At 43.3% G+C, this 26,297-nt stretch overlaps 1 protein-coding gene across 1 annotated transcript in view; it reads left to right on the top strand.

The window, feature by feature from the left end:
- LOC146708532 (sodium/potassium/calcium exchanger 3-like) overlaps positions 1-22,210 on the top strand; it is a 63,755-nt gene extending 41,545 nt beyond the window's left edge. The window contains exons 3-17 of the mRNA XM_085460483.1: positions 4,372-4,448; positions 9,316-9,390; positions 10,034-10,118; positions 10,967-11,070; positions 12,254-12,328; positions 15,609-15,634; positions 15,734-15,787; positions 15,863-15,993; positions 17,707-17,867; positions 18,255-18,519; positions 18,604-18,770; positions 19,354-19,468; positions 19,578-19,690; positions 19,900-19,965; positions 20,472-22,210. Of these exons, the coding sequence (XP_085316609.1) occupies positions 4,372-4,448; positions 9,316-9,390; positions 10,034-10,118; positions 10,967-11,070; positions 12,254-12,328; positions 15,609-15,634; positions 15,734-15,787; positions 15,863-15,993; positions 17,707-17,867; positions 18,255-18,519; positions 18,604-18,770; positions 19,354-19,468; positions 19,578-19,690; positions 19,900-19,965; positions 20,472-20,624 (1,667 nt within the window). The 3' untranslated portion in view covers positions 20,625-22,210. The remainder of the gene's footprint in view (positions 1-4,371; positions 4,449-9,315; positions 9,391-10,033; positions 10,119-10,966; positions 11,071-12,253; positions 12,329-15,608; positions 15,635-15,733; positions 15,788-15,862; positions 15,994-17,706; positions 17,868-18,254; positions 18,520-18,603; positions 18,771-19,353; positions 19,469-19,577; positions 19,691-19,899; positions 19,966-20,471) is intronic.
- The last annotated feature ends 4,087 nt before the right edge of the window (positions 22,211-26,297 follow it).

Below are 26,297 nucleotides of genomic sequence, written 5' to 3'. Positions count from 1 at the left end.
TTTCAACCTCAAACTTTTCATATTCGTGGCAGAGATTTGGGGGAGTGCAAGCTCCCAGCTCTAAAAGGAATTGTATATTACTTTGAAATTGCCTGAAAAGCACGACAGGATAAACATGACAACAGGCAAGAGGAAAAAATGTAAACGTTTGAGTTTGTGGTGACCTGTAAAAGAAAAACTTCACATTATTATACAGGATCTTAAATAAAACTGCTTTCCTATTAAATGATGAGAACTAATGAAAAGCTCTTGCACCTGGGTTGCGGCTGTAGATCACCATACTTGTGTGAAATCCTGATCTGTTTTTCATTCCTTATTCTTCACTTTTTTGTTTTCTTTCTGAAAATCTAGAAAAAAGATGCAGCACCCTTCCACTTATCCAAGTCTCACAATGCAGTGAGGAAATCAGGATCATCACAGTGACAGCCGCAGTTTTTCGAGGGTGGAGGTGGGTTTGGCGAGCAGCACGTTCATATAGCGGCGTATCGTGGCGAGCATGTGTTTGAGGTTTGGAGAGAGCTGGGTGCTGTGAAGTGGAACCTTTCAGTGCTGATGTTTTATAAAACACCTTGTTTACATGGAGGTTCAGCGGGTTCCTTGTGGGAGTGTGTGGTTCTGCATCACATCCGCACGTGTACTTATTACCTCTCGTGGGAAACTGAGCTTCGTGCTTCTCGGAAAAACAATTAGCTGTTTGGCTTTTATCCCCCGATGCTTCAGGAGAAATCGTTTTGATAGATTATTTCAGCATTTTGTCTTCAATTGTTTCATAATGAACTATTTCTGTTTTTCATTTGAGAAAGTTTGAATTCAGGCAGAAGTGTTGACTTCTTGTTCTTCTGCGTTTCCAGCCTGATTCCTGTCATAAGAGCTGCTTGTTGTTTCCCCTCACATACTCGCCTGGCATTTTCGGCTGGATTGAGTTGGAGCTCGCCGACACCGGCTTGTAATAGTAAATATTAAACACATCCAGCTGTCGCTGTGAGATGGCTGTCTGCTCTGCTGCTCTGCAGCCTCTGTAGCTTTTTACAGGCAGCTCTGCATTGTGTTCGACTTTAGAAGTCGTGGCAGTGGAACATAGTGCAGGCGAGGACTGGTGGCCACAGATATACTGTGGATACAATCAGGTCAACAAACAGGGGAACAAGCGCTTATTATTCTACCCGCTCTTATTTCTTCTCTACAACATGAACATGAACGATTTTGCACTGAAATAACGCGTCATATAAGAGGAAGAGAAAACTACTCACCACGCTGGACTCTCATGTTTGTTCATTCTTTCACCTTTAGCCTGTCAGTGATGCAGAGGGCATCCCACTCTGTTCGAGCTGCTTACTCTGTAAACATGGACAGTTAGACTTAGATGCTACACCTGTTACTGCTGTTCGTTTTAACAACGCCTCATGACAGTCGCCATATTGGTCTGGTAGAGCTGGACCCCTTAATGCATTTAATTTTAAGGAGGCAGAAGTCTATACGCGAGTAGTCGACTAGACATTTAAATATTACTCCTCTTGCTAGTCTGTGCCAGAAGTACTGCCTGGTTAAATGTAGTATTATTATGTTATTAATGTGCTCAGAGCTGGTACTTACAGTAGCGCCGGCCACTAAGATAGCAGATGGCAAAGTAAACAGATGACAGCCCTGCTAACCAGCGCTGTTCTGCAGCACTTTGATGGTGTATGTCAGCTTTAAGCTGTTGAGACATTTATCACTGAAAGTTATATGTGCCCACCATCGCGGCTACCTTCTAGTGTTGTCTTACTGGGATTACTGGGATCAGTGAGCAGACTCACACAGCCGTTGACTGGTTTCAAAGGTTTACTGAATAACGCAGGAATGAAGTGGGCCAACGGGAGCAGGGAGTGAGTGAGCGGATCAGGATCCAGGATGTGTACGGAGCCTCAGCCAGAGAAAAGAGGCGTGTGTGTGTGTGTGTGTGTGTGTATGTGTGTGTGTGTGTGTGTGTGTGTGTGTGTGTGTGTGTGTGTGTGTGTGTGTGGAGGGGGCTGCAGGTTTGGCGAGGGGTGGAAATCCCAGGTTGGAGGAGGGTTTCCCTGTATGGTAACACTTTGAGCTGATCACTCCCTGTAAGGTATTTCACATAACAGAGATGATCATATACATACGGAAGAGGATTAGGGCCACTGGGAAAAAGTCAGAATTCTGACTTTAATCTCATAATTTTGAGAAAAAAGTCAGAATTCTGAGAAAAAAGCCAGAATTCTGACTTTAATCTCATAATTCTCATAATTCTGAAAAAAGTCAGAATTATGAGATTAAAGTCAGAATTCTTTTTTCCCAGTGGCCCTAATCCTCTTCCATATACAGGCTTGCTGTGGGATACTTTTGCATTTTCCAGTTTTAACACAAGCATCTGATGTCCTGTTGGATTTATTTAAACACTGGCTGAAATCATACTGTCAGGATTTCTGACCTCTGTTACAGTTACCCACACATCAATCCAAAACAGCCTGTTAAGATAAGATAAGATAAGATAAGATAAGATAAGATAAGATAAGATAAGATAGAACTTTATTAATCCCTCGGGTGGGTTCCTCTGGGAAATTCGATTTCCAAAAAAGCACAGCACCGACAGAAGTTACAGAGTTACAGAATATTATATATATATATACACACACACACACACACACACACACACACACACACACACACACACACACACACATATATAAATACAGAGACAATATAAATAAAATATACATTGGCTGTTATTATTCCAAAGCTGTTGCAAACCAGCCAATCACAAGTAGTTGAAACATTCTCGTGATTTTTTTATGCACTAATTTGTACATTTTCTCCATTATTATATTATCATCATATGCTGGAATGTAATGCGGTCTCTGGGATTCAAAACCAAACATGAATAAAATCTCATGAAAATACAGGACTGTGCTTTTTTACTTGACTCTTTGAAGCTAATCAGTAAAATATTTCTGATGTTTTGTGATTTCTCGTGGCTTAGCACTTGATAGCCCAAATCTGTGCCTGATAGCTGTCCAACCTTCCCCTGTTATCTCCGAAATATGTAACACATGTTAGCAGTGACTTCTGGTTTGTGTGGGTGGAGATGATGACAAGGATGACTCGACGCTTAAGGGGCGAGAAGGAGAGCTTCCTCGACTCTCGCCGGCACCCGAGTGCCTGTCACTCAGAGAGTCAGTGAGGAAGCCACAGAGAGGCAGTGGAATAACCCCTGCCACCTTTTAAGGCCAAACCCCCTCCTTTATGTTCTCTCTGTCTTTTCCTTGTGCTCACACACAGCTGATCCTCCGTTGTACTCACATTCTCAAGCTGAAACATTGTGGTTAAACTCCCATCACCCTTTCTCTCTTCTTTGCTCTCCATCCCACTTGCTGTACCTTAAATATCCCGTGCTCTATTTTTACGATGCTCTCTCCTCTTTGCCCTCTCTTCGTCCTCCTACTGTTTTCCATTTCACTCTTCTCTCTGAGGAAGGGTACTCGTACGCAGTGCCTGGGAGGACACCGTTTGACGGTCGTCGCATGCTTGGTTTAAGTTTAAGTATGTCATGGTCCTGGGCCATGTGGGCCCAGTATTCTTAGTTCCTTGTATTTTTGTATTTCGTTCCTTATTTAGGCCATGTTTTCTGAGTTGCCCTGTTGTGTTGTTCCCTAAGTGTTTTCCCTTCATGGCTTTTACCCCCTGTGTGCCCCTCTGTGTATCTGTGAGCCCTCGTCTCTCCTTATGTTTTATTCCATGTTTCCCCTGCCCATTATGTCTAAGTTCTCCCCGTGCTCTCTCTCCCCCCTGTGTGCCCTCTATGTATTTATGAGCCCTCGTCTCCCTTTGTGGTTGTTTCATGTTTCCCCAGCCCGTTATGTCTGTGTTTCCCCGTGCTCTCTCTCCTCCTGTCTGAACCTCGGTGCCTGTACATGTCATGTTCAGTTCACCCCGCCCTGTCTCGTTATGATTATCAGTGTCACCTGTGTTCCCCGTGTGTGCCCACTTTCCTCGTTTACCCTCTGTGTATTTCTGTCTGAGTCTCCCTCTGTTCGGCGTCGTGTTCTCCCTCATGCTGTGTGTGATTCCCCCGTGTTTCCTGGTGAGCTTTATGTTAGTTTTTCCCAGTTTAGTTTTGTATCTCCTATTATCTTTTGTCAGCAATAAAGCTGCTTTTTGAGTTCATCCCCGTGTGTGTGAGTTTTGCATTTTGGGTCCTCCTCCTGCCTGCCACACAGCCGAGCCATGACAAAGTAACTCTCTGGAAGGGACCGAGTTTAAGCTTCTGCAGAGCATTGGAAACGTGTTCTGTGCAGCATCCTCTGATAAAACCCACTGAGCGTTACTGTATGAAGTGTCCTGATCCTGGCTTTCTGTCTCTTGCAGCTCTGCACGAGTTCCCTACGGACCTGTTCACGAACAAAGAGAGGACAGAAGGAGCCGTGGCCTTGCATGTCCTGTGTGTAAGTTTGCCTTCACCAACACAGCTCTGCATCCGTTCCCCTGTATCCACGTTTGAGATTTTACTTACTCATCCAAAAATTCCCAGATGGTTTGTGCATCCAAAGCCTTCATTTTCATGAACACATGGAAACAAAATGCACATTGTTTTAGAAGACCTGCCGCCCATCACAGCCCAGTGGGTTAAATAATGGCGATGCTGAAAACCCACTGAAAGGACGGCTCTACCATTTGTCTAACCGATACTGCCTGAAAATGCTGAGGTTTAAAAAAATTCAAGCTAAAAAGAAGAAAAACACCCATTTACATCTAAATTTGATTGAAAATATAAAGAACATCTCTCCTTTTCCACATTTCCACCAACTCTTCAAACTGAGGCAGAAGTGCTAACCACTGGTGTAACTTTGCCATGCTAATAAACTAACTCAGGGTTAGTTCAAAGTCAATCTCATATCAGCTGATGGCTTCTACACATCTGACTGCAAACTCTCATATAAGGCCCACAGTTTAAGCTGCTTTAGCCTGCTCACAGTTGCAGATGCACCTTTGCAAGCTGATTTGCAACCATCTCTGTCCCCGGTTCTCCTCCCAGAAAAGAGCCATGCCACCAAATATAAATCAAAGCAATTGGAAATATCTTTGGTGTTTGGATTACAGCATTCCAGACTGAGCTGCAGCTCAGTGCCAGCCGAGTCTTTTCCCATCCGGCAATTCAACAAACACACAGCCTTTGCAGTGGGACCCAGCAGAGGTCACCATGCGAGGCCCAAACTATGATGGGGCCTTTCTTTCATCGCTGTGGCGTGAGCGACAAAGCATGCAGAATGTTTGAGCACGCGATGATCCATGTTGCATTGTGCTGATGGTCTCTGAGGGGTTTCATCATAATGGAAGCTCCTGCAGCATCTCCGCAGGACTAAACAATGAAGCGTTTGCCGTGTCTCACTTTGCAGCCACCCTCTGAGCTGCTGCAGAACCTTTACTGGGATGCTTGGGTGTTTAGAAATCAGTGCAAAATAGCAGGTGAATATAAGCTCCATCTATTTTTTTTAACCTTTAAAATAATGTTCAGTGTCCTTTCATAGCTGATGTCATTGTGCTTTTTTCTGTGTACAGCGGGAGGACAATCGTGCCCTGCAGCTGAGAATAAAACGCTGCTGTAACAGGCTGCCTTTAAAACAAAATAAGAAATGTTCAGACTGTGATTGTGTGTGTCTGAAGTATGACATGCAATTTATGCATTTGACTTACCCAAAGTGGGACAAAGTGGGTTTCCAGGAAGTTTTCGGATGGATTACTTTGCCGAGCCTGGGAATAGTAAATAGTCCTAACTCAAGGTGAGTTTACGAGGTTTTTCCAGACTTGATCTCAACTTGGCCTTTCACCAAGCCTTGGATATCCTCTCAACATCCTACAGGAACCCGTCGAGCACTTAAACCCAGAAGTTTATTTGGATCTAGAAGAGTCTGTGAGCTGAGTATACAAAGATGCTCTTGTTTCCGTTTGCAACGTATTTGTAAAGACACGTGACAAAAAGTCCACATTTGCCCTGTTTGGCATTGACAACGAGTCCTTCAAAAAACAATTAGAGGCAAAAGTTTAGCTCTCCAAAGCTGGGCAGTCTCTTCTAATGTTGGCCTTAAACCAAGTGAGTCAGTTTTACAACCACAAATCCACGTCTCTCATTTGGTCACAAAACTCAGTCCAAGCTGTTTGCTTTTTTTTTTTTTTTTTTTTTTTTCTTGGTTCAGTCTTTGACTTTATTATTATTAGTCTTTGAATTCATTACGTTCTGTTGAAAAAAGCAGCAGATCAACTCGAAACTTAAAATCAATATATTAGAAAATGACTTTTATGAAAGGAATCACAGCTAGAAGATGAGCCTGATGCCAAATTCTAGGTAAAAGGAGACCTTTTAACTTGTTCTGAGGAGTCACCAGTCACATGGGAATAAGACTCTTCAAAGTTTACCCAAAACGCATTTGTTGAGCTTTCTCCATTGAATGATCAGAGATCCAAGATGCCAGTGCTTGTTTCTGTTTCTCCACATCACGGGCATGAAAATGGCGCAGTTTATAGAGGTTATAGAGAAAAAGATTTGTCTCTAGATTGTTACACTTAGACTGGGTGTAAAATAGACGTGGTTACAGTTTCGAAAAAGATTAAATATGTTTTTCAGCCCAGAAATTACAAGCTACACATGGATCTCTCCTGAAGTCACGAGTGATCATAGATGCTGGACAAACAAACTCAAAGGCCTTAAACTCGCCTTAGTCGTTGGCTGTGATTCACTTTGATATTTTCTTCAGTAGAAACTTTAAAAGCTCGGATTTTCCTGTGCTTGTGACTTTGTGAAACGCCCTGCGATCTCCTTCATTAACCATTTACCTGTTTAAAAATATGAAATATTGAGCATGAAGCTCAAATTGTGACATTTTGGAAAACATGCAGCTGCTCCTCTGTGCAGATACTCTCTGCACAGTGCTTGTAAATGCTGAAGTTAAATTTTATTCCAGGCCATCCTGCGACTCAGGTTGACCACAGAGGGATGCAGATTTAAACACTGCTGTCTTTTCCCTCACATTTCCGTGTGATGCAGCCATAAGTGAAGCTGAACTGGGAAAGCTATAATTGACCATGAGTATTTGTGGTTTTTAAAAATGGAAGCATGCTTTGTTCATGCTTCAGTTTAAATTTTTTTTTGTTTTTTTTAATCGCAGTATCTTGCTCCCAACTTCTCTCCCAGCAGCTGTGCTGCTGACTCACTCTCCAGTCCCGCACAGCTCGTTAGCGCTGGGATCATCACTTCTCCGAAAAAACACAAACACAAGCTCGGACTGAAGGACTTCCTCGACTCAATTCACACGTGCACACATAGAAACAAGTGTGCAGTCAGCATACGTCTCTGTGGCTGAAGACGCTTTCTCCCACCCTCTACCTCAGCTCTAAATCTGTGTTAAACCCAGTTAGCAGGATTACATGTGACCTCTGACCTTTTGCTTTTGGCACTCAAACACATAACGTGCTCGCTCTCACCTGCTGTCAGAATCAGGAAGTTGAGTTTGTGGTTGCTCGGTGAAATGTGACTGATCTCCGGGCACGAAGAGCGTGATCACTCCCGCGTCGGTCTAACTGTAAAGGTTTTGTTATTGCAGTGTGTGAGAGCGTTTCTCCTTTGTTCACACATTAGCAGTCACTCTGTCATCACTAGTGCTTTTGATCATCGCCACCTGTCTTTGATCTCCACCCCGTCTCCATTTCTTTGTGTTGGATCTATTATGTGATGCCAGAGAAGTTGATGTAACATCTAATATGACAGTTTTCAGTGTCACAGGCTGCCTTTTAATCCAGATCACTGATGTAACGTATGCTGCACGTGATCAACAAGAATTCATGTTCAGAGTTTTGGGTTTATTCTTTTTAAGATGATGTGATCTGTGTGTTTGTAATGGAATTTTTATGTTTAGGGTTTAATTTAACGTTTTTCAGCTTTTTTTGTCAAATATTTTTTCTGTGTTATTCAAACATGTTTTCATGTGTAAAGCTGGCAGTATTCAGTATTCGGTCTATTATGTATATTTCTTCTTATGGTGACTCTTCTTAAGGTAATTTTAATCTATTTGCAGACGATGAACTCGTATTTTATTGTTGCAATAATCTGAAACTTATTGTGGATACAGGTTTGATTTATTTTTATTAACTATTATTCATTATAAGCTGAGTTCTATTTTCAGTTCAATTCAGTTTTATTTATACAGCGCCAAATCACAACAGTCGCCTCAAGTGTCTTATTGTACAGTAGATCGTACAATAATAGATACAGAGAAAAACCCAACAATCATATGACCCCCTGTGAGCAGCACTTTGGCGACAGTGGGAAGGAAAAACTCCCTTTTAACAGGAAGAAACCTCCAGCAGAACCAGGCTCAGGGAGGGGCGGGGCCATCTGCTGTGATTGGTTGGCTATCCAGTCCATCTGCATAATACTTAAGTTCCCTTTGTAGATTTACTATGTTATAGAAATAGATTATATATTATGCAGATTACTACTCACTGATTAAATCCATATGTTTGCACTTTAGTCTCTTTTGCAGTGACTAAGATATTGCTGGTACCATAAAGGAGAGACAAATAAATTATAGTTGAAAAGAGCAGAATAACCATAAAAATCTTTTTAAAAAAACAATTAAAAAAATAACTTCTGATTTCCTCTTGGTTTTAGAATTAGGCTGAATTTAAGCATGTCTATAAATAACTATATTAGCTTTGGCTGACTACTATTGTTGAATAATGGGGGTTTCTCATAGCTGTTCATAGAGTGCACAGTGCATGTACGCAGTAAGAAAAATGTCTAACGGCCCAGTCTTTGCCCCCAGAGTCAAGCTGTTTGCATGTAATGTCTGCTCAGCTACACAGTAAAAGCTTAGAAGGAATCACAAATCCAGCGTCTTTACTAAGCATCAAACAGCTCGGTTACATTTACAAGGTCAGAGGTCATGTTTTGGTTGCAAACTTCCAGACCTGGAATTTTTTTTTTTTTATGCCAGCATGCTTCAGGAGAGAAAACTAACTTCCCTGTTTTAAAAAGTTAAGCGTGTGGGCCTGCTGTATGTGTTTCCTGAATGTTTAATGTCCGATCTGTTAATGGACTCCACTGAATTGTCATGGGCCGAGATCTGTGACTTATTTTTAGGGTAATTTACATATAAATTTAAGCAGAAAGGTATTCTTTCTTGTACCATTCTGGAATTTGTTTGATGCAGAATAACAACATCTCTTGTTGCTGTCCAGTTTAAATAGATCAAATCACATAAAGCACAGTGTTTCTCCTTCACTGTAATGTTTAAGGCTCTTTCTGTCTCTTCACAGACCATATACATGTTTTGCGCTCTGGCCGTCGTCTGCGATGACTACTTCGTCCCCTCCCTGGAGAAGTTATGTGAGGTATTAATCAAGATTTTCAAAATATAGTCACTCAGCTGGGGAACTTATGTTGAAGAGTCAAGAAATTTAAAGAGTTACAGTTTCAGATGAACCACAGATACTGATATTCAGAGCTGGATGTTTATTGCTGGCGTATTTGCTTTGACAAACACATTTGAACTCTATTTCATTTTTATTAAGTGCTTTTCCCATCTCCCAGAAAAAGGAACTCATCAGCACTGATACTGTCTTTGTCCTCGCAGAAGAAAGAAAGAAAGTTGTTTATGCCAGTTTTTATCCTGATAAGGAGTTTTCTTTCTCTGTTTTAAGACTTTAATGTACTTCGCCAGCATAAAAATAGCAGAATATCCGACTCACTCTTTGAATATGAATCGTCATGTTTGCCAAACAGGAATATTTTTCTGTTTTTTAGACTCTTTTTTGTAAAAACATGTTTTCTTTTGCCAGTAGCAGAGACCCTTTTTTCTGTATTTGATTGAGAAATAAACAACCAGACTCTGTGTATTTACTCATTAGCCCAAATTAGTTACATTTATTTATTCTCCCAAAATTTTTCTAAAATCCTTCAGTCTTGTCTGGATTTTGAAACTGCACCTTTTTCCCTGTTGAAATTTTCTTAATCTTCCGATCTGTTCCTTCTCAGCGTCTCAATCTCAGCGAGGACGTCGCAGGTGCAACCTTTATGGCCGCTGGCAGCTCGGCTCCGGAGCTCTTCACATCCATCATAGGTACAACATTTCTACGCCCATCCCTCCATCAGTCTACATCCTCTGCTCTAACTCTGACAGCTGGAGCTGCAGTGCTGCTTTAGGCAGGCAGCAGCCATGGCTTTGAATGCTTTTATCCCAAGACACATGCAGTGAACATGGCTTTAAATATTCAGAATCACTTAATGGCAAATACAGTGTTACTGGTGGGTGAAGGGTACTGTTAAATTTAGCTGCAATAAGTTATAAATATGTTATAAATATGTAAATGTGCCAAATGTGTTTAACATGCTTTATTTTGTTTAAGTTCAAGGTGACATATTCAGCTCATTTCCAGCTTTATAGTTTTACTCTAAGACTCTACTAGAGTAGCTTTGCTTGATTCACAGTTTGAAATAATCCTTATTTATCTGTTATTGGGCCTTGGTGCAGTGTTCAGGTTAACCTTAGCTCCTCTGTTTTAAACCTGCTTTCTTCTAAATGGCTGACATCCCCTCTCTGTACAGATACAAATAGATAGAGCAGGAAAAACGTATGAATCCGAGTGTTTGTAGCACTGTGAAGCTTTGGCTTTTGGCTCAAAAGAATTAGAATTTGAAATGTATCATCGTCAGAGAGTAAGGGAAAGTATAACAGGTCCACAGTGATGCTTTCTCTCTATCGTTAACATAAAGTGCAGCGCTGGGACACGCACCCCTCTGCTGGCACGTGTGTTTGAGTCAAGTACTTTGACAGTTGTGTGACATCTGTTTGTCACCACTGCAGATGCTACGTGTGCTCTGCTCTCGGTGGACCTCATCGTGTGTGTGTGTGTGTGTGTGTGTGTGTGTGTGTGTGTGTGTGTGTGTGTTGGCTCACTCTCCCTGCAGGAGTTTTTATCACCCGTGGCGACGTCGGCGTCGGGACCATCGTGGGCTCAGCCGTCTTCAACATCCTCTGCATCATCGGCGTGTGTGGCTTCTTCGCCGGCCAGGTATGATGTCATAGCAGCGTTACACTGGCTGAGCTCGCTGCTGACCCGGTGGCATTTTCACAGCGCGCAACCGGCGGCCTAATGTCACCTTTAAATACCGAGCAACCACAGAGTGGTAGAGGGTGAATTCATGTTTATGCGAGGAGTGCACGCTGTTCGTTTGAGCTTTAATGTCACAGATGTTAGCTGTGGCACGCTTAGCGGGGAGTTCATTTTTATACATATTCTGCATCATTTCAAAGTAAATATTAAAACGCTGTAATGTCAGGAGATAAACATGATGAAAACGAACAAATCAGGAATCACGCTTGTGTTTTATATTTGATTCTTTTCTGGAGCTTTTGTATTTTTGTTTGTTTCTTTTAATTCCCCGCCTTGCTCAGACACATTTAAAACATCATGTCAGTGTGATTACAAGAGGCTGTTTGTATCTTTTTTCTACTTTACCTCACTGGTTTTGTGTATTTTACATGAGATACAGAGATAGCATCACGTAGAGCAGCCTCTCTCTGATGCTATCTGACATGCCTGGGACATGGAAATGAGCAAAGTACAAGGATAAGCTCTCTGCTCTGAAAAATATATGTGCTGGACTCCAAACAGTGATGCAATCCCAGATTGTGGATTATGTAATCATACTTGGATAATGAGGGGGAAAGACAGGCACTGGGATGGAGCTCGGAGGGGGCTCGGAGGGGGCAGTGAAATCATCTTCGGTTCCACCCAGTGCACCTCGCCGCTGCTTACCTTTAGCTAGATGTTTGTAGCAGGTTCCTTCTACAAAGTCAAACCCAGTAAAAGCAAACATTTTGTTGGGATCCAACTTTACGATTCCACAGCTGGGAGTGGCACATTCAAGATGTGACCCCCTGACCCTCCACTTATATATACAGTGAGCGCTGTGTGGGAGCGTGTTACAGCGTTAGTCACGGCATCGTGGGCCCCTGCGTTATATCTGATTACATAAAGTCGGTAAACACAGCGGCTCTTTTTCTATGTAGGATGCTAACCTGCAATTGCCTTTTTCAGTGGCTGTGATTCAAAAGGTTAACTTAAGACCTCCTGTGTTTACATCAGTATGGTAATGATGTCAGAAGGCTGAGTGTTTCTGTACGAGAGCAGAAACTGATGCGGGATACTTTCAGTGTGCTTATCTCTCAGTTTTCCTTTTTTCCCCTCACAGGCGGTGAAGCTGTCTCACTGGGCTCTACTCCGAGATTCGATTTATTACACGTTTTCTGTCACTGCCCTCATTGCGGTAAGAGCTTATACTGCAGAGTCACGTGTAGATGCACAGTTCACATGATCAAGTGTGGAGTAAGTGCAGGAAGAGGCACTCATGCAGTCACTTACTGAGCCAATTTACAGGGCAGGTCATAGTTAGCAGCTTTACAGTCACTACACATTTGCACTTTCTACCTCAGCAGTGTAGCTTTAAGTGTAGGTTTCTCTCCCACAATGCAATGCACAAAGGCAATGGAGTGGTAGGATGTATGCTTACTCAAGTACTGCATAGTTTCAAGTCAACTTTTGTGCAACTTTTTGTGGGGAAATATTGATCTTTTGACTCCATTGCATCTATTTGTTACTTTAAAGATTATACAAAACAATATTAGTTATTCGAAGTATGATGATATGTTGAAAACTAAATTAGCCTTACCTCAATGAACTACAGCAATGAAATAACACTTGCATGTTAATGTGGGAAACCAGTGGCTGACTTATGTTTCCTGTACAGTAGAATAAACTGGAGTGTCTCTCACGTTTAAAGGGAATGGGCCTCTTTGTTTCTTCCTGTCCAACATGTTTATATTAGCTAATCTGAACAATTTGCTTTTTAGATATTTTTATTTCTAACGAAAAAATAAACTGAGCAAAGAAACCAAAACAGGAGGAAAGTAGATGGGTGTCCTCAGGTGGGACGGTTTTCTTTTTAAAACAAAAAACAAGGCTTGGTCTGCAGTAACCGAGGAGGCGAATGTTGTTTCACCTGAGACACAGAATGTGGATCAAAGAAAAAGAAAGAAAAGGTGCGACATGAGTGTTTCTGTCCAACAAGGAGCACCAACACAAAAAAGATGTTTAAACACCGCTGAGCTCTCAGACCAGGGCGAGAAACTCACAGCAGACATTGCATTTTTTAAGCTAATCTGTGATTACTATTACAATTAACTATGTTACCGAATTAATGTTGTTATACAGTTTTACTTTGCCATCTTTGAGTAGCATAGACGGTGCTGTTGGAGGCAGTTTCTCCAGGACTGATGTGGCTTCAGAGGCCATGCATCTAAAATGCATTTAGGCCACGTGATGTCTTAAGAGACCATAACTCTCCTACGACAGCTTTTCAGACCTGATGCAAATAAACCTTTATTAATCTAAGCAGAGGGAGGAGGGCATGATTGCTAATGAAATCAAGCTTACAGCCCATAGAGGCTCCTTTGGGATTTTTGTAGGGATTTAAATGATCTCATCAAAATGCAAACAAACAAAAAATCTGTAAATAATGACAAAAAATTAAAAAAAACAATTAATAGTAAGAAGAAGACCAATAATAAGATAAGATAAGATAACCTTTATTAGTCCCACACATGGGAAATTTGTTTTGTCACAGCAGGAAGTGGACAGTGCAAAAGTTATGAGGCAAAAATTAGAATACAATAAGAATAAATACAGTACACAACTGTACAGAATAGAATAAAATACTATATACAGTAGAATACAATAAAATAAATATACAATAAGATAAAAATAGAATACAAATACTATATACAACTGAGTAAAAATACAACGATGACAGAAAGGATTATTGCACTTAGTATTATTGCATATGTATGGATGTGTGTGCTGGATCAGTTAAAGTCTTTATTATGGAGTCTGACAGCAGTGGGGAGGAAAGACCTGCGAAATCTCTCCGTCCCACACCGTGGGTGCCGCAGTCTCCCACTGAAGGAGCTGCTCAGTGCTGTCACAGTCTGCTGCATGGGGTGGGAGATGTTGTCCATCAGGGATGACAGCTTAGCCGCCGTTCTCCTGTCACTCACCACCTCCACTGGGTCCAGAGGGCATCCCAGAACAGAGCTGGCCCTTCGGATCACCCTGTTCAGTCTCTTCCTGTCCCCAGCAGAGATGCTGCCGCCCCAGCAGACCACACCATAAAAGATAGCAGAAGCCACCACAGAGTCATAGAAGGTCTTCAGGAGTGGGCCCTCCACTCCAAACGACCTGAGTCTCCGCAGCAGGTACAGCCTGCTCTGCCCTTTCCTGTAGAGGGCGTCTGAGTTATGAGTCCAGTCCAGTCTATTGTTCAGATGAACACCAAGGTACCTGTAGCTGTCCACAGCCTCAATCTCCATACCTTGGATGTTCAGTGGTTGCAGTGGAGAATGCTTGTGCCTGCGGAAGTCTACCACCAGTTCCTTGGTTTTACTGGCGTTGATCTGGAGGTAGTTCAGCTGGCACCAGTCCACAAAGTCTTGAGTCAGTCCTCTGTACTCCTTGTCGTCCCCATCAGTGATGAGGCCGACTATTGCAGAGTCATCAGAGAACTTCTAGAGATCGCAGTATTTCGTTTAAACATGTTTGCATGTGTTCTGTTTGCATGAAATAATCATTATGCACACTTTACAAACAGCTTTGTGTGTCGACGCTGTGAAAGAGTCTTACTGGATGATATTCGTGACTACAGATTAGTTATTAAAAAGCTATTGATATTAAATTATACATTGGATTAGCCGATGGTTTCCAGCAACTGTGACTCTCCCGAAGGACTCTTTACCTGCATGCAACCAAAGCCTGCTCAGTGATTGGCCAATAAACAGAAACCAGAGAGACTGTGATGTCACACATCATGTCCCTTAAATGCAGGTTTGCATATTCATTTACAAATAACTGAACTGAGCTGTTCTGCACAGATGCAGAACCTTGCATAAAAAGCATGAAAACAAAATTCATATTTTTTAGTTATCGGTGCAGAAATGGTTTAACAACTGATATGTAACTAACATCAGTTACATAAAACTGTAACTGAGTAGCTGAAGCTGTAGAATAATAACGCCCTGCTCCACATCCTCATATTAATGATCCAATAACTTATTATTATACTTTTAAATAGTTATCATTTTATATTTACAGGGCATCTTTATAAAACTTCATAAAATCAGTCTAAGGGTTGTACATATTAAATGTTTACTGTTAATAAACCAGAGTACAGCTACTGCAAAGAACTTTTTTTCAGTGCTTTTCTATCCTTCATAAATTTTAGCCCCGTGGTGTATGATATTTCAACTTTTTACATAACTTTTAAATGTATTATATTTGTATTTGTCAGTGTCATATTCCATTTGTTTCTTTTGGCATTGTTTACTATTTTGGCTGTAACACAACAATCTTTAATTTGGACCCTTTTGTAGATTTGAGCTCTTAGCTGGGTCTGCCCCCTAGCGGCAGAGATGCTGAACTGCAGGATTTAATTAAACTCCCACGTACTTCCTCCACCTAATGACCCCCTTGTGTCCTCTTTGTCTTTGCATCTTTAGTTCATCTACGATGAGCAGGTGTGCTGGTGCGTATTGACATTTACCATAAAACTCTAAATATATATGACTGAGCTTTTGAAATGGAAAGAGTGACTGTGAAACCTTTTGCTTGTGTTTGTGTGCAGGTGGGAATCTCTTGTCCTGATCCTGATGTATGCGGTCTACATCCTCATCATGAAGTGAGTGTCAGCTTCAGAGAGTTAAACAGCTGGTTGCAGTGATTTACTGAGTCTGTCATCGTTTGTTACTGCCAGGTTCAACGGCCGGGCCCATCGCTACTTCGACCGTCGAAAGAAAGGCTCGGTGAATCTGGCCAATGGGCTCACGGGAAGCACTGATCTGGAGGACGTCACGTGTGACGCCACTGCAGTCCTGCTTAAAAAAGGTATCAGAGCCTCTTCTGCTTGTCCTCTAAAGTGTCTCAGTGGGTTGCAGTTGTTCATCTCTGCACACTGAAATTTGCATAAATATAAAAGCCGCAGGAGCACTTTCCTTCTATTTTGATTCTGCTGTGTGTTAAGCAGGCAAAGGGTGAGGACAGTACCAAAGGACTACTTGTGCAGACTCTAAGATTTTGTATTCGGTGATTATGACCCTCTGTTTGAACACCGAGCTTCTTTCCATCCAGGAAACAAGCCAGCGTAAAGACGTTTGCAGAGAAGTTTGAATAAACTGGTAAACTGAATTCATTTACCTTCTCCAACCAAATAAGCAACCCAGTAGCCTTCCCGGCGTGTCTCTTTAAGAGCTTGAGAGTTGCTTTGGATGCTAGGAATGTCAAAGAGTCAGCCGTTTTGTTTGCCGTCTGCAGCTTTCTCTCTGCCCTCAAAAATAAGTTACAGCTTGAGAACAACAGAAGAGAGGACTGCAAGATGCTGGCACAGCCTGCTCTGTCAGCTCGTTTTGCACCTGATACTCTGAATGCTGCCCCAGTGAGAAACAGTCGCCCTCCTCACTTGTTACTGGGCAAAACAGTTTCAAGGAAATGCTCACAAAATGTCTTCCTGGACAGTAATTTTCCCCCTTTTCCCACCCAATGAGCATGATTTTATATCGGCATGATTTTATAATAGCTATTGATTCATATTCATGTGCAGAACCTGCATTTTTTCCAGGTTAGGTTGGACCTGATCTGATCTTTGGTTTTGCGTTTATCTCGAGGCTCCTTAAGGATTTTGATGCCGTTCTCGTGGACGTATCTCTGCAGCTTTGCAATGACGTCAGGGACAGTGCCCTCGACAAACTGGTGGTGTTCCAACAGTAGAGGGATCACACTCCTCAGCTGTAGACATAGACCTGGCATAGACTTTCAGGGCACTGGTGAGGGAAGTCGAATCCTGCATTCAGAAGAAACAATGCTGTTTTCATCCTGGTGATGGAGTCGACCAGCTCTTTATTCTCTTGGAGATATTTGAGGGTGTGTGGGAGTTTCACCAACCAGCCTACATGTGCTTTATGGACTTGGAAAAGGAATTTGACCACCATACTTCCCAACATTCAGCCCCTGTACAAGAGAGCTTAATCTGCATTAGCAGCAATAAGTCAGGCTTGTTCCTGCCCTTTGTCCAAGATTCTCTTCATAACTTTTAAGACTTTTATGGGTTTGGTGGTCTCAGAATGTCATCTCTACTTGTTTGCCAATGATGTACTTCCCTTGGCTTTATTGAACTATGCCCCCTGGGCGAGGTGTTCCAGTCATTATAAACCATGAGGAAGCATTGGTGGAGACCCAGGAGACCATGGGGAGATTATGTTTCTCAGTTTAGGAATGTCTCATTATCTCCTAGAAGACTTGGAAAAGGGGGCTGCAGAGAGGGATGTCTGGGCATTTCTGCTTGGATGGTTGACCTGGACTTGGATAAGCCAGAGAAAATCAGTGGATGGAGAGATATAATTAATTAATGAATTAATTTTTGGGGGGTTGGGTTGAGGCAATGATGCAACTTGCTGTCTGTGCAGATATGACTCCAGGCTTGTACTTCACTGTGCCTCCATACTGTGTGTTTTACAAACAACAGCTAAGATTTTCCAATCCAGCGAGATTTTATATTTAATGTTTTATCGGCTCAAACGTATTTTTCTGTTTTTTATTTTTTAGCGAACTTCCACTGCACGCCGTCTGTGCTGATGGTGGATGAGTTGCTGTCTGCCTACCCCCACCAGCTGTCTTTCTCTGAGGCCGGCATGAGGATCATGATCACCAGTCATTTCTCCCCGAGAACCCGGCTCACCATGGCCTCTCGGATGCTGATCAATGAGGTACTTACACACTGAACTATTCTTGGATGTGTGGTTTCAGATGCTCCTCACATACTTAGGAGAAATATAAATTTGTCAACTAAAGTTAGCCTGAAAAATTGCCCAAATCCAGAGTCTTAGCATAAATACAAACCAAATAATTGGGTCTGGGTTTAGCAGAAGATGAAATAAGACGTGGAATGAATGCTAATTGTCTTTTGGATATCTCAGACACCTGTCTGCTGCAGACTGAAGTTTCAGCTTAAATCCAAAGGAAACAACCACAGTTGGAAAGAATATTTATTTCTACCTCAGAGAAATATTTTCCTGTTTTGTATTTTATGCATAATGACAAAATAATTCACGAGAGCAATGCAAAGTGTCCAAATGATTGTTTTAATGTTCCAGAGACAAAGACTGATCAACACCACGGAGACTCGAGTCAATCGCATCACGAATGGTGACTCTGAGTCTGCAGCCAGGGCGCAAGGGAGGCGGGGCCTAGAGAATGGGATGGGCGGAGTCGAGCAGGGTGTGAACGGGAGGTGCAGACTTCAGCGGCTGGAGAATGAGACGGAGAATGAAAATGAGGACAACGAGAACAATGAGAATGACGAGGAAGGAGAGGAAGAGGATGACAAAGAGGGCCCCCTGGTGCCCTTTAAAGTTCCAGGTACATGAGACGATCTGGCTCTCAGCAAATGTTCATTTTAGCATCGTGTAACGTTAAACCCTGACTACATCTTATTCATTCCAGCGGGTGTGTGTAACAAGCTCAAGTGGCTGATCATGTGGCCGTTGTCCCTGCTTCTGTTCTTCACGGTGCCCAACTGTGGCAAGCGCCGCTGGGAGAGGTGGTTCATGGTCTCCTTCTTCACAGCCACCATCTGGATCGCCGGCCTCTCGTACATCATGGTGTGGATGGTGAGTCCAGTCAGGCTTGCTCAACCACCTCCTGATCCTTTCCCTCTAAACATGGAGACAGTTTCTTTCAAGACTATTAAAACTGTGTTTTTAGAAACGTCTAAATGATTTCATCCTTTTGACTTATGTAATGCTGCAGTCACACTAGAGAAAACACTGGTTGGGAGACGGCAACACGGCCAAAATTGTTTCAGCCATCTGCAGTTAACTTTCAGCCTCATTGCCTTGGAGATGGAGACAATCTGTCCACGGTTTGGAACTGAATGGGGTCAAGTCGCTAATTGCATTCAATCTGTTTGTGATAAACATCACAAATGTGTTTTCATCTATATACATAAAAGTTCACATTAATATTTACATTCACAGTCCAGCCAGAACCTCGTAGATTTGATACAAAAATGTCTATAAATAGTGAGTCGTTTCTAACACTGACACACAGCTGTCATTATGGAAAACACACACATCCTTCGATTAAGTGCAGAAACAGAGGGAAACTCTCAGAATTGATTCATTTATCTTACCGCCCTGCGTAAGGAGGAATTCCCAGAGAGTGTCTCTTGAGACGATGTCTGTCTGTTCTCAGGTGACTGTGATTGGCTTTACTCTCGGCATCCCTGACGTCATCATGGGCATCACCTTCCTCGCAGCGGGCACCAGCGTCCCAGACTGCATGGCTAGTGTCATAGTGGCGCGGCAAGGTACGTTCACATAAGAAGTCCAGCGTCGCACAGCAGAGTTTTGCTTGTCGTAATCGCTTTGTCTCCCGACTGAACACAGACTTTGACAGTGTTTCTCTCCTCACCTCAGGTCTGGGAGACATGGCCATCTCCAACTCCATAGGCAGTAATGTGTTTGACATCCTGGTGGGTCTGGGTCTGCCCTGGGCGCTGCAAACGCTCTGCATCGAGACGGGCTCCATCGTGAGTGTTCCCTGCTCCGCTGGAGGAGCGTCTGCTGGAGCAGAAATGAGTTCATAAACAATGAGACTTTGTTTGTCACCAAACTGCATCACCGTGAACTGAGACGGTGTTATTTGTCTCATTACACTTTAGAATAAAACAAAAAAACTGCATTTTAAAGTCATTGGTGAAAATGATGTGAAAATGCGCCTCTTTCTCTGTTTCTTCAGATCGAACTTAACAGCAGAGGACTCATATACTCCGTGGCACTCCTACTGGCCTCAGTATTCTTCACAGTAAGTCACAGATTTCTGCAGCTAACATTTTTGAATGCACAGACTTGTGGAGCAATGATATGAAGGCGTCCCTCACAGCTTTAACTTATGTTTCCCTGCCCTGGGGTAAAGACAGCGCACGGCTGACATGAGGTTTAAACAAGTTGCACACACTCCTATGTCAACCACAGGTTTGAAATTAGTATATTTAGACAAGAGGAAGAGCAAGTTCACTTGCAGCCACATAAAACACCTAGTTTGACGTATCGACAAACGCGGGAATTTCAGAAAACTGAATGAAGGCTGTCAGATGTATATAAGTATGCAAAGAAGTGCAAATACCTAAAACTGAAACATGACCTGAAGTAAACAGCTGGACTTGAGCTGGACCGACTGTTCCTGGGAGGTCCGGACAAACCAATAAAGGCTTTGCATTGTAGCTCTTTTAAGTCAGGAATTGTTTCATAGTTGCATCCACTCTTCTTATCTTTGTGCGGTGTGTCTCTAATCGTGTCTTCTTCGTTCAGGTCCTCGGCGTCCATTTGAACAAGTGGACTCTGGACTGGCGACTGGGCTTGGCCTGCCTCATCTTGTACGCCATCTTTCTGTCCTTCTCCGTCCTCATCGAGTTCAACGTTTTCACTTTCGTCAACCTCCCCATGTGCAGAGACATCCACTGACCCTCCCACCTTCTCCTCTTCTTCTTCTTCTTCTTCTACTAATTCTTCCTCTGGCTGATGGGGGAACCTCACCTGGCTTCCAGTTTCATGGCACCTCCAAACAAAGTCCTACCTATTACTTAATAGAAAAATAGAGTTCTGTATGATTTATATTTGGTGCAATACACACGAGTGGCGGACAGAAGGACGTCGGATGTTTTGGGGTTATTTTCTGGAGGTGCGAAGAGAAAGTGCCAGCGGCGGGATTGCTGCCAATCATGTATAATGAACCAAAACGTTGGCTGGAGTGAACTTAACTGTATTAACGCCGACAATTAGGCTACTGTTGGTGAACAAGCTGCTACTGTAACTGACTGACTGAGGCGAGAAAAGAGAGAAGTCAGCGATTTTTAGCTGGATTGTTTGTTACTCTTTCTACAAGTTTGGATATAAAGCACACGATTAAGTAATTTTTAAGCAAAAACTGGCTTTCTGTGTATATATTAGAAGTACTTCTATCAGCTTTTGTGTGGAATCCTCTTATGCACAACTGGATCGGTCTTGCAAAGCCGAAATATTCTGTGTTTTCCTTTAGGCTCAAAATGCTTCAACATGTCTCCTTCCAGCCCACACAGCATGCTGTAACAGCCACAGCTCTAGCTTTGCACTGTCACAGAGATATTTATCACATAAAGTCTGCTCTTGGCTGTTTTGTTTTGTTTGTCGTACCTGAGTAGATGTGGGCTTTAAATTTTCCCACACAATGAAAGGGATCTACCTGGAACTGACATCCAGCACCGTCACTTTATGGATTAGAGATTTATTTCTTTTAATATTCTATTGCAAAGCGTCTGCAGGTAAACATGTAACTACTGAAGTTAAACTTCCCTGTAGGCGGTAGACGTCTCGTACTTTATTGAAAAGTTAGCTTTTAGTCTCAGTCGAGTGTAACGTTATTTCTTAAAGCCAAAAGTATTTTTAGATTAGCCGAACTTGTAGATTTGGACTTAAGAGTCGAATGCACAGCGTGTTTGTGTGTGTGTGTGCGTGAGTGAGCGCGTGCCACAATCTGGAGCAGATGCAAAGCATGCCGAGGATGTAACTGGGAAGACGTAATCGTGATTTATTTATGAATTAATTTATTCGAAGATCACGTCTGACCTCCAGTTTCAGCCTTTTGGATCGTGTACAGTGATTTCAGTGGAAGCTGTGTACAATGTACTGTACCTAATATATAATCTAAGTACTGGAAACTGACTTGATGTTGTTTATATTTAAGAATAGAACTTTATAATTTATAAGTTTTGTATAGTTTGGAAATGTTGCATTTATATTAGTTTAAACACAGTGGATTTGGAGACAAAGGATGGAAATGTCAGCCTTTACAAACCCCTCACATGTTCTGATATGTCGCCCTCACGTGTTAAATTAGGGATGAGATGCAGATGTAACGGATTTCTTTTCAGGAAAAACACCAGACTTTGAACTTTCACAACAGTGCTTCAATTACTGTGCCGTCTCTTGTATTTGAGGCTCGTGGCTGTTCTTCTCTGCGTATTTGAGCACCACTGTTAGAACATTATGGTCACATTGTTTCAGCATGTGTTCAAAGAAAATGTGGACTTTTTATTTCAGTTCTTGAATCTGATCAATTCAAAGCGTCCTGCAGTCACAGGATGGCGCTGTAGAGCTGCGCTATGCCTTCAGCGAGGCTGCGCTTTGGGTGTGTGGGGGGATATTTTCAGGTAGGCTACGTAGTGACATATACTGTTCGGTTTTGCATGCCTCTTTCATAGTTCTGATTATTTTGTGTGTAATTTTAATGCAACATCTTAAAGGCACTGTCTTGATTATGCTGTACATATCAGGAGGAATATGCTATCATAAACGCAGGTGTTGGAATAACTTCTGATGAGCAGTTATATTTGAGATATATACAGTATTTAGGATGTAGGCCTACAGCACTTAGTTTCAGCTAATTCTTGTCATTTTATGCTCATGTCTGTTAACTTGTTTGTAAATCCTCATTTTTGTTGATGAGGAGCTCTGGGCAGGGACAGATGGACACCTTCACCTTGTTCCCAGTGATCTTCTTGCAATAAATTGATTTACATACACATAATGTTTTCAGATGCATTTATGAGTCATCGTGGAGTCATCTTTAAACAGGACCTGTGCAAAAAGTTTTCTAAGGAATCCAATGGAAAACTACACACAGCCTTACTGCTTCGGGAAACGAGAGGGTAGAATTGAGGTGTGTATTAACACAATGCCTCAAGCTTTGATTGAACATGACGACCAATTCATCCCAAAGTCAGGCCGTGCAATGCTCAAAGGAACTGCAAAAATTCAAGTGCTACATCTCAGGCTCTACAGGCCTCGGTTAGCATGTTAAGCATTAAAGTAATCAGAAAAAGACTGAACAAGCATCGGCTGTTTGTAAGCGTTGCAGGAAAAAACCTCTCTAAAAAGAAGATGGCAGTACGGCCACAGTTCTGTAACAACGTCCTTCTGACAGACGTTTGGCTGTAATGCAAAGCATCACATCTGGGGAACTCCAAACACAGCATATCAGCACCTACACCTCATACCAACGGTCAACGTGACGGTGGAGGGGGGATGTTTCAGGTTTGTTTTGCTGCCACACGACCTGTTGTTGACCGTGAACTCTTCTGTATGCCAAAGTATTCTAGAGTCTGATCGACGGCTGAAGCTCAGCTCAGATTGTTACTTGAAAGAGGACAGTGATCCCAAGCACAGCAGCAAATCTCCAACAGACGTGCTGAAAAAGAATCAAAGTGTTGCAACGGCCCAGTCAAAGTCCAGACATCAACCCGACTGAAATGCTGTGGCGGGACCTCAAGAGAGCCGTGCATAAATGAATGCAAACAAACTGTCCCCCGCCTGTCCCGTTTGGTTCTTTTGCCATCAGAATTATTGTCTAAAGGCCAAGAAAGATGCCCAACGGATTTACTTTACCAAGTGGACCATCCCGGCCTTGTCGTATTGATCCATTTGATTGACCTTTGTTTTTATTGTTTATTTAATTTTATTTTCAGATGTTACATAAGGGACAATATAATAAACAACATCATCGCGATGATCTATGTGAATATAACAGTAAATACTAAATATTAAACGTTATTGTGCAGCATGTAGGATCGACAGCACACAGTGTGCTTTGAGGTAGGAGCCAAAAAAGTTTGTGTCTGTGAGCACCCGTGTGTACACCTGTGAATGTGAGCGCGCTTGTATTCAAAAGGTTCCTTCATGTCATGATCTGCTAGAGGGTGTGGGGGGGCCACAGCCCCGTCCTCCAGGGCATGAAGCAGGCATGGAGGAGATCCAGGCTCCAGACATCCAGAGACTCTCAGAGCACAAGAGACCAGGGAAGACCAACAGAGGGGCAGCCGTACCACTCTGCCGGAAAGAGCTGAGGAGAGTCCCAGATGAGGGGTCACCCAGCAGCCGCGGAGCAGAAGCCAGACGGGGTTGCAGTGACGTGCCCGTGAGCTCCGCCGGCAGCCAGCTGTGCCAGAGTGGACCGAGCCCCAGGCCGAGAGGCCGAGGGCACCCCACCCCCTGAAGGGGCCCAACTGAGCCACAGGCGCCAGGCCCCGACAAGCAGCCACCGGGAGTGAGCCGGTGCATATCTGAGCGCATAGCTCCGGACACCAAGAACCACCAATTCATCGATGTCTGAGGGCATCAGCCACTGGCAGTCAGAGTGGTGGGGGGAGATAGGCCTCCATACCTTGGAGGGCCTGAGATGTCCCAAGTGAGGTGGCGTCTGATACCCGACCTGACATATAAACACAGACAAATGGCCACACACAGATACGAATATCCAGACAAGCAGACCACTCCCAACTCAGTGCAGGGAGGCCCCACATTCCAGACCCCAATCGGATGGCCAACTCCTCCTCCCAGCCCCCCCGCCCCAACGGGCAACAGAGAACAGGGGTGTGTGAAGACTCCAAGCCTCCCTCCGCCCGCTCATATGTCAACACGTAGTGTTGATGCATGTGTGTTCTAAGGTGCATTTAAAAGGAGGGAGGGCATGGCGCTACCTGCCAGAGAGCAGCAGGTAAGCGCATAGCCCCTCCTGCTAGCCCTCAATGTATACATGTATTTAAAATTGAGAGGTGGGCAACGACGCCAGAGGTGAGGTTTTATTCCCTGATGGTCTTCTGGATGCTGTGTGGCATGCCCACCCCCAAGGTCCTATATGTATGTGTTATGAGAGTGTGAGTAATGTGAATGTTTAAGTTGTGGGATAAAATTGAGGCACAGGTGGCCAGAAGGGGACAGGGGGGGAGATGCCTCACCTGCACACCTGCACCCCAAGGCCCTGCATGTGTGGGTGATTGTGGTGGAGCGGGAAGAGGAAGGCAGCTGGAGATGGGGAGGGAAGGAAGGGAGGGGCAAGAGGCCCCTCTCTGGGGCCAGCTCCCCCACTGACCCCAGTAGGCACCCCCACACTCTGGGCAAAGGGGCCCAGGCCCATCCGGACCGGGGCCCACAGAGACCGGGGCAGCCCACCATTTGGTTTTTTACACACTGTTTCTGCATTTGGTTTAGCTTTTGGTAAATAAAGAAGGACGTGATGTAATGTGACATTTTGAATGTATGTATATGTCCTGATATAAAAGATGTATTTTTACCATGACTGTAGATGGTGCCTGGCTTTTAGGAGAGACTGAGAAGGTACAGACTCAGTTTTCTTCCCTGAAGAAAGCAGAAGACTTACTTGGAAAAATTCTCAAGTATTACTCATTGATGACTGCTTCAGACAGGGGCAGTTTTTTTTATGATGAATGGCCATGAGTTACATGAGTTTGATGGTAAATGGATTGGTACTTGTACAGCACTTTTAAGAACTCAAAATGATTTTTACTACAAGCCTCATTTAACAAATTGCACAAGTGTTTTTTCTATGAGTAAGCACTTTGAACATTCGCACACACTCACACAGTGTCGGGGGCGATTCAGTGCAGCGGCTTCCTCCGATTTATTTCAACACACAAACTGGAGGAGACGGGAATCAAACCACCGACCCACTCTACATCCTGAGCCACAGGCGTTTCGTTTTTCAGTTCATAAAAGGGAAAAACCAAAGCAGTTCACTCCACCTTGAATTAAACAGAAGTTCCTGAGAAATTCACCAACATGCATGTGTTTAACATTTATCTGATTAGCTTTATCATCCAGTGCGACTCAGAGAGTGGGATGATATGGGAGTTACTGAATCGAGGCTTCATGTTGGGAAAGATTCCGACAAACGTGACGTTTGCTTTGAGAGTGTTGATGGAGAAATACGGAGCAGGTCAGAAGGAGCCTCGCTGTGTCTTTGTGGAAGTAGATGATAGGATGCTGAGACAGGAAGTGTGATACTGCATGAGGAAGTCAGCAGTGGCAAAGAAGTATATGAGGGTGATGCCGGACATGTATGAGGGCAGCAAGACAGCGGTGAGGTGTGCAGTGGAGTGACAGATGGGTTGAAGGTGGGGGTGGGACTGCATCAGGGATCGCCCATTCTTGTTTGCAGTGATGATGAACAGGCTGACAGATGAGGTCAGGCAGGAGTCTCTGTGGACTCTGATGTTCACAGATGTGGTCTGTAGAGAGAGTAGGAAGCAGGTGAAGGAGACCCTGGAGAGGTGGAGGTATGCTCTGCAGAGAAGAGGAATGAAA

Source organism: Copadichromis virginalis, linkage group LG6 (assembly GCF_057382275.1).
Source record: "Copadichromis virginalis isolate Kocher_CV1m ecotype Utaka linkage group LG6, C_Virginalis_male_GT1.1, whole genome shotgun sequence".
NCBI classification, from domain to species: Eukaryota; Metazoa; Chordata; class Actinopteri; order Cichliformes; family Cichlidae; genus Copadichromis; species Copadichromis virginalis.
This window is presented reverse-complemented; position numbering and strand designations above follow the sequence as displayed.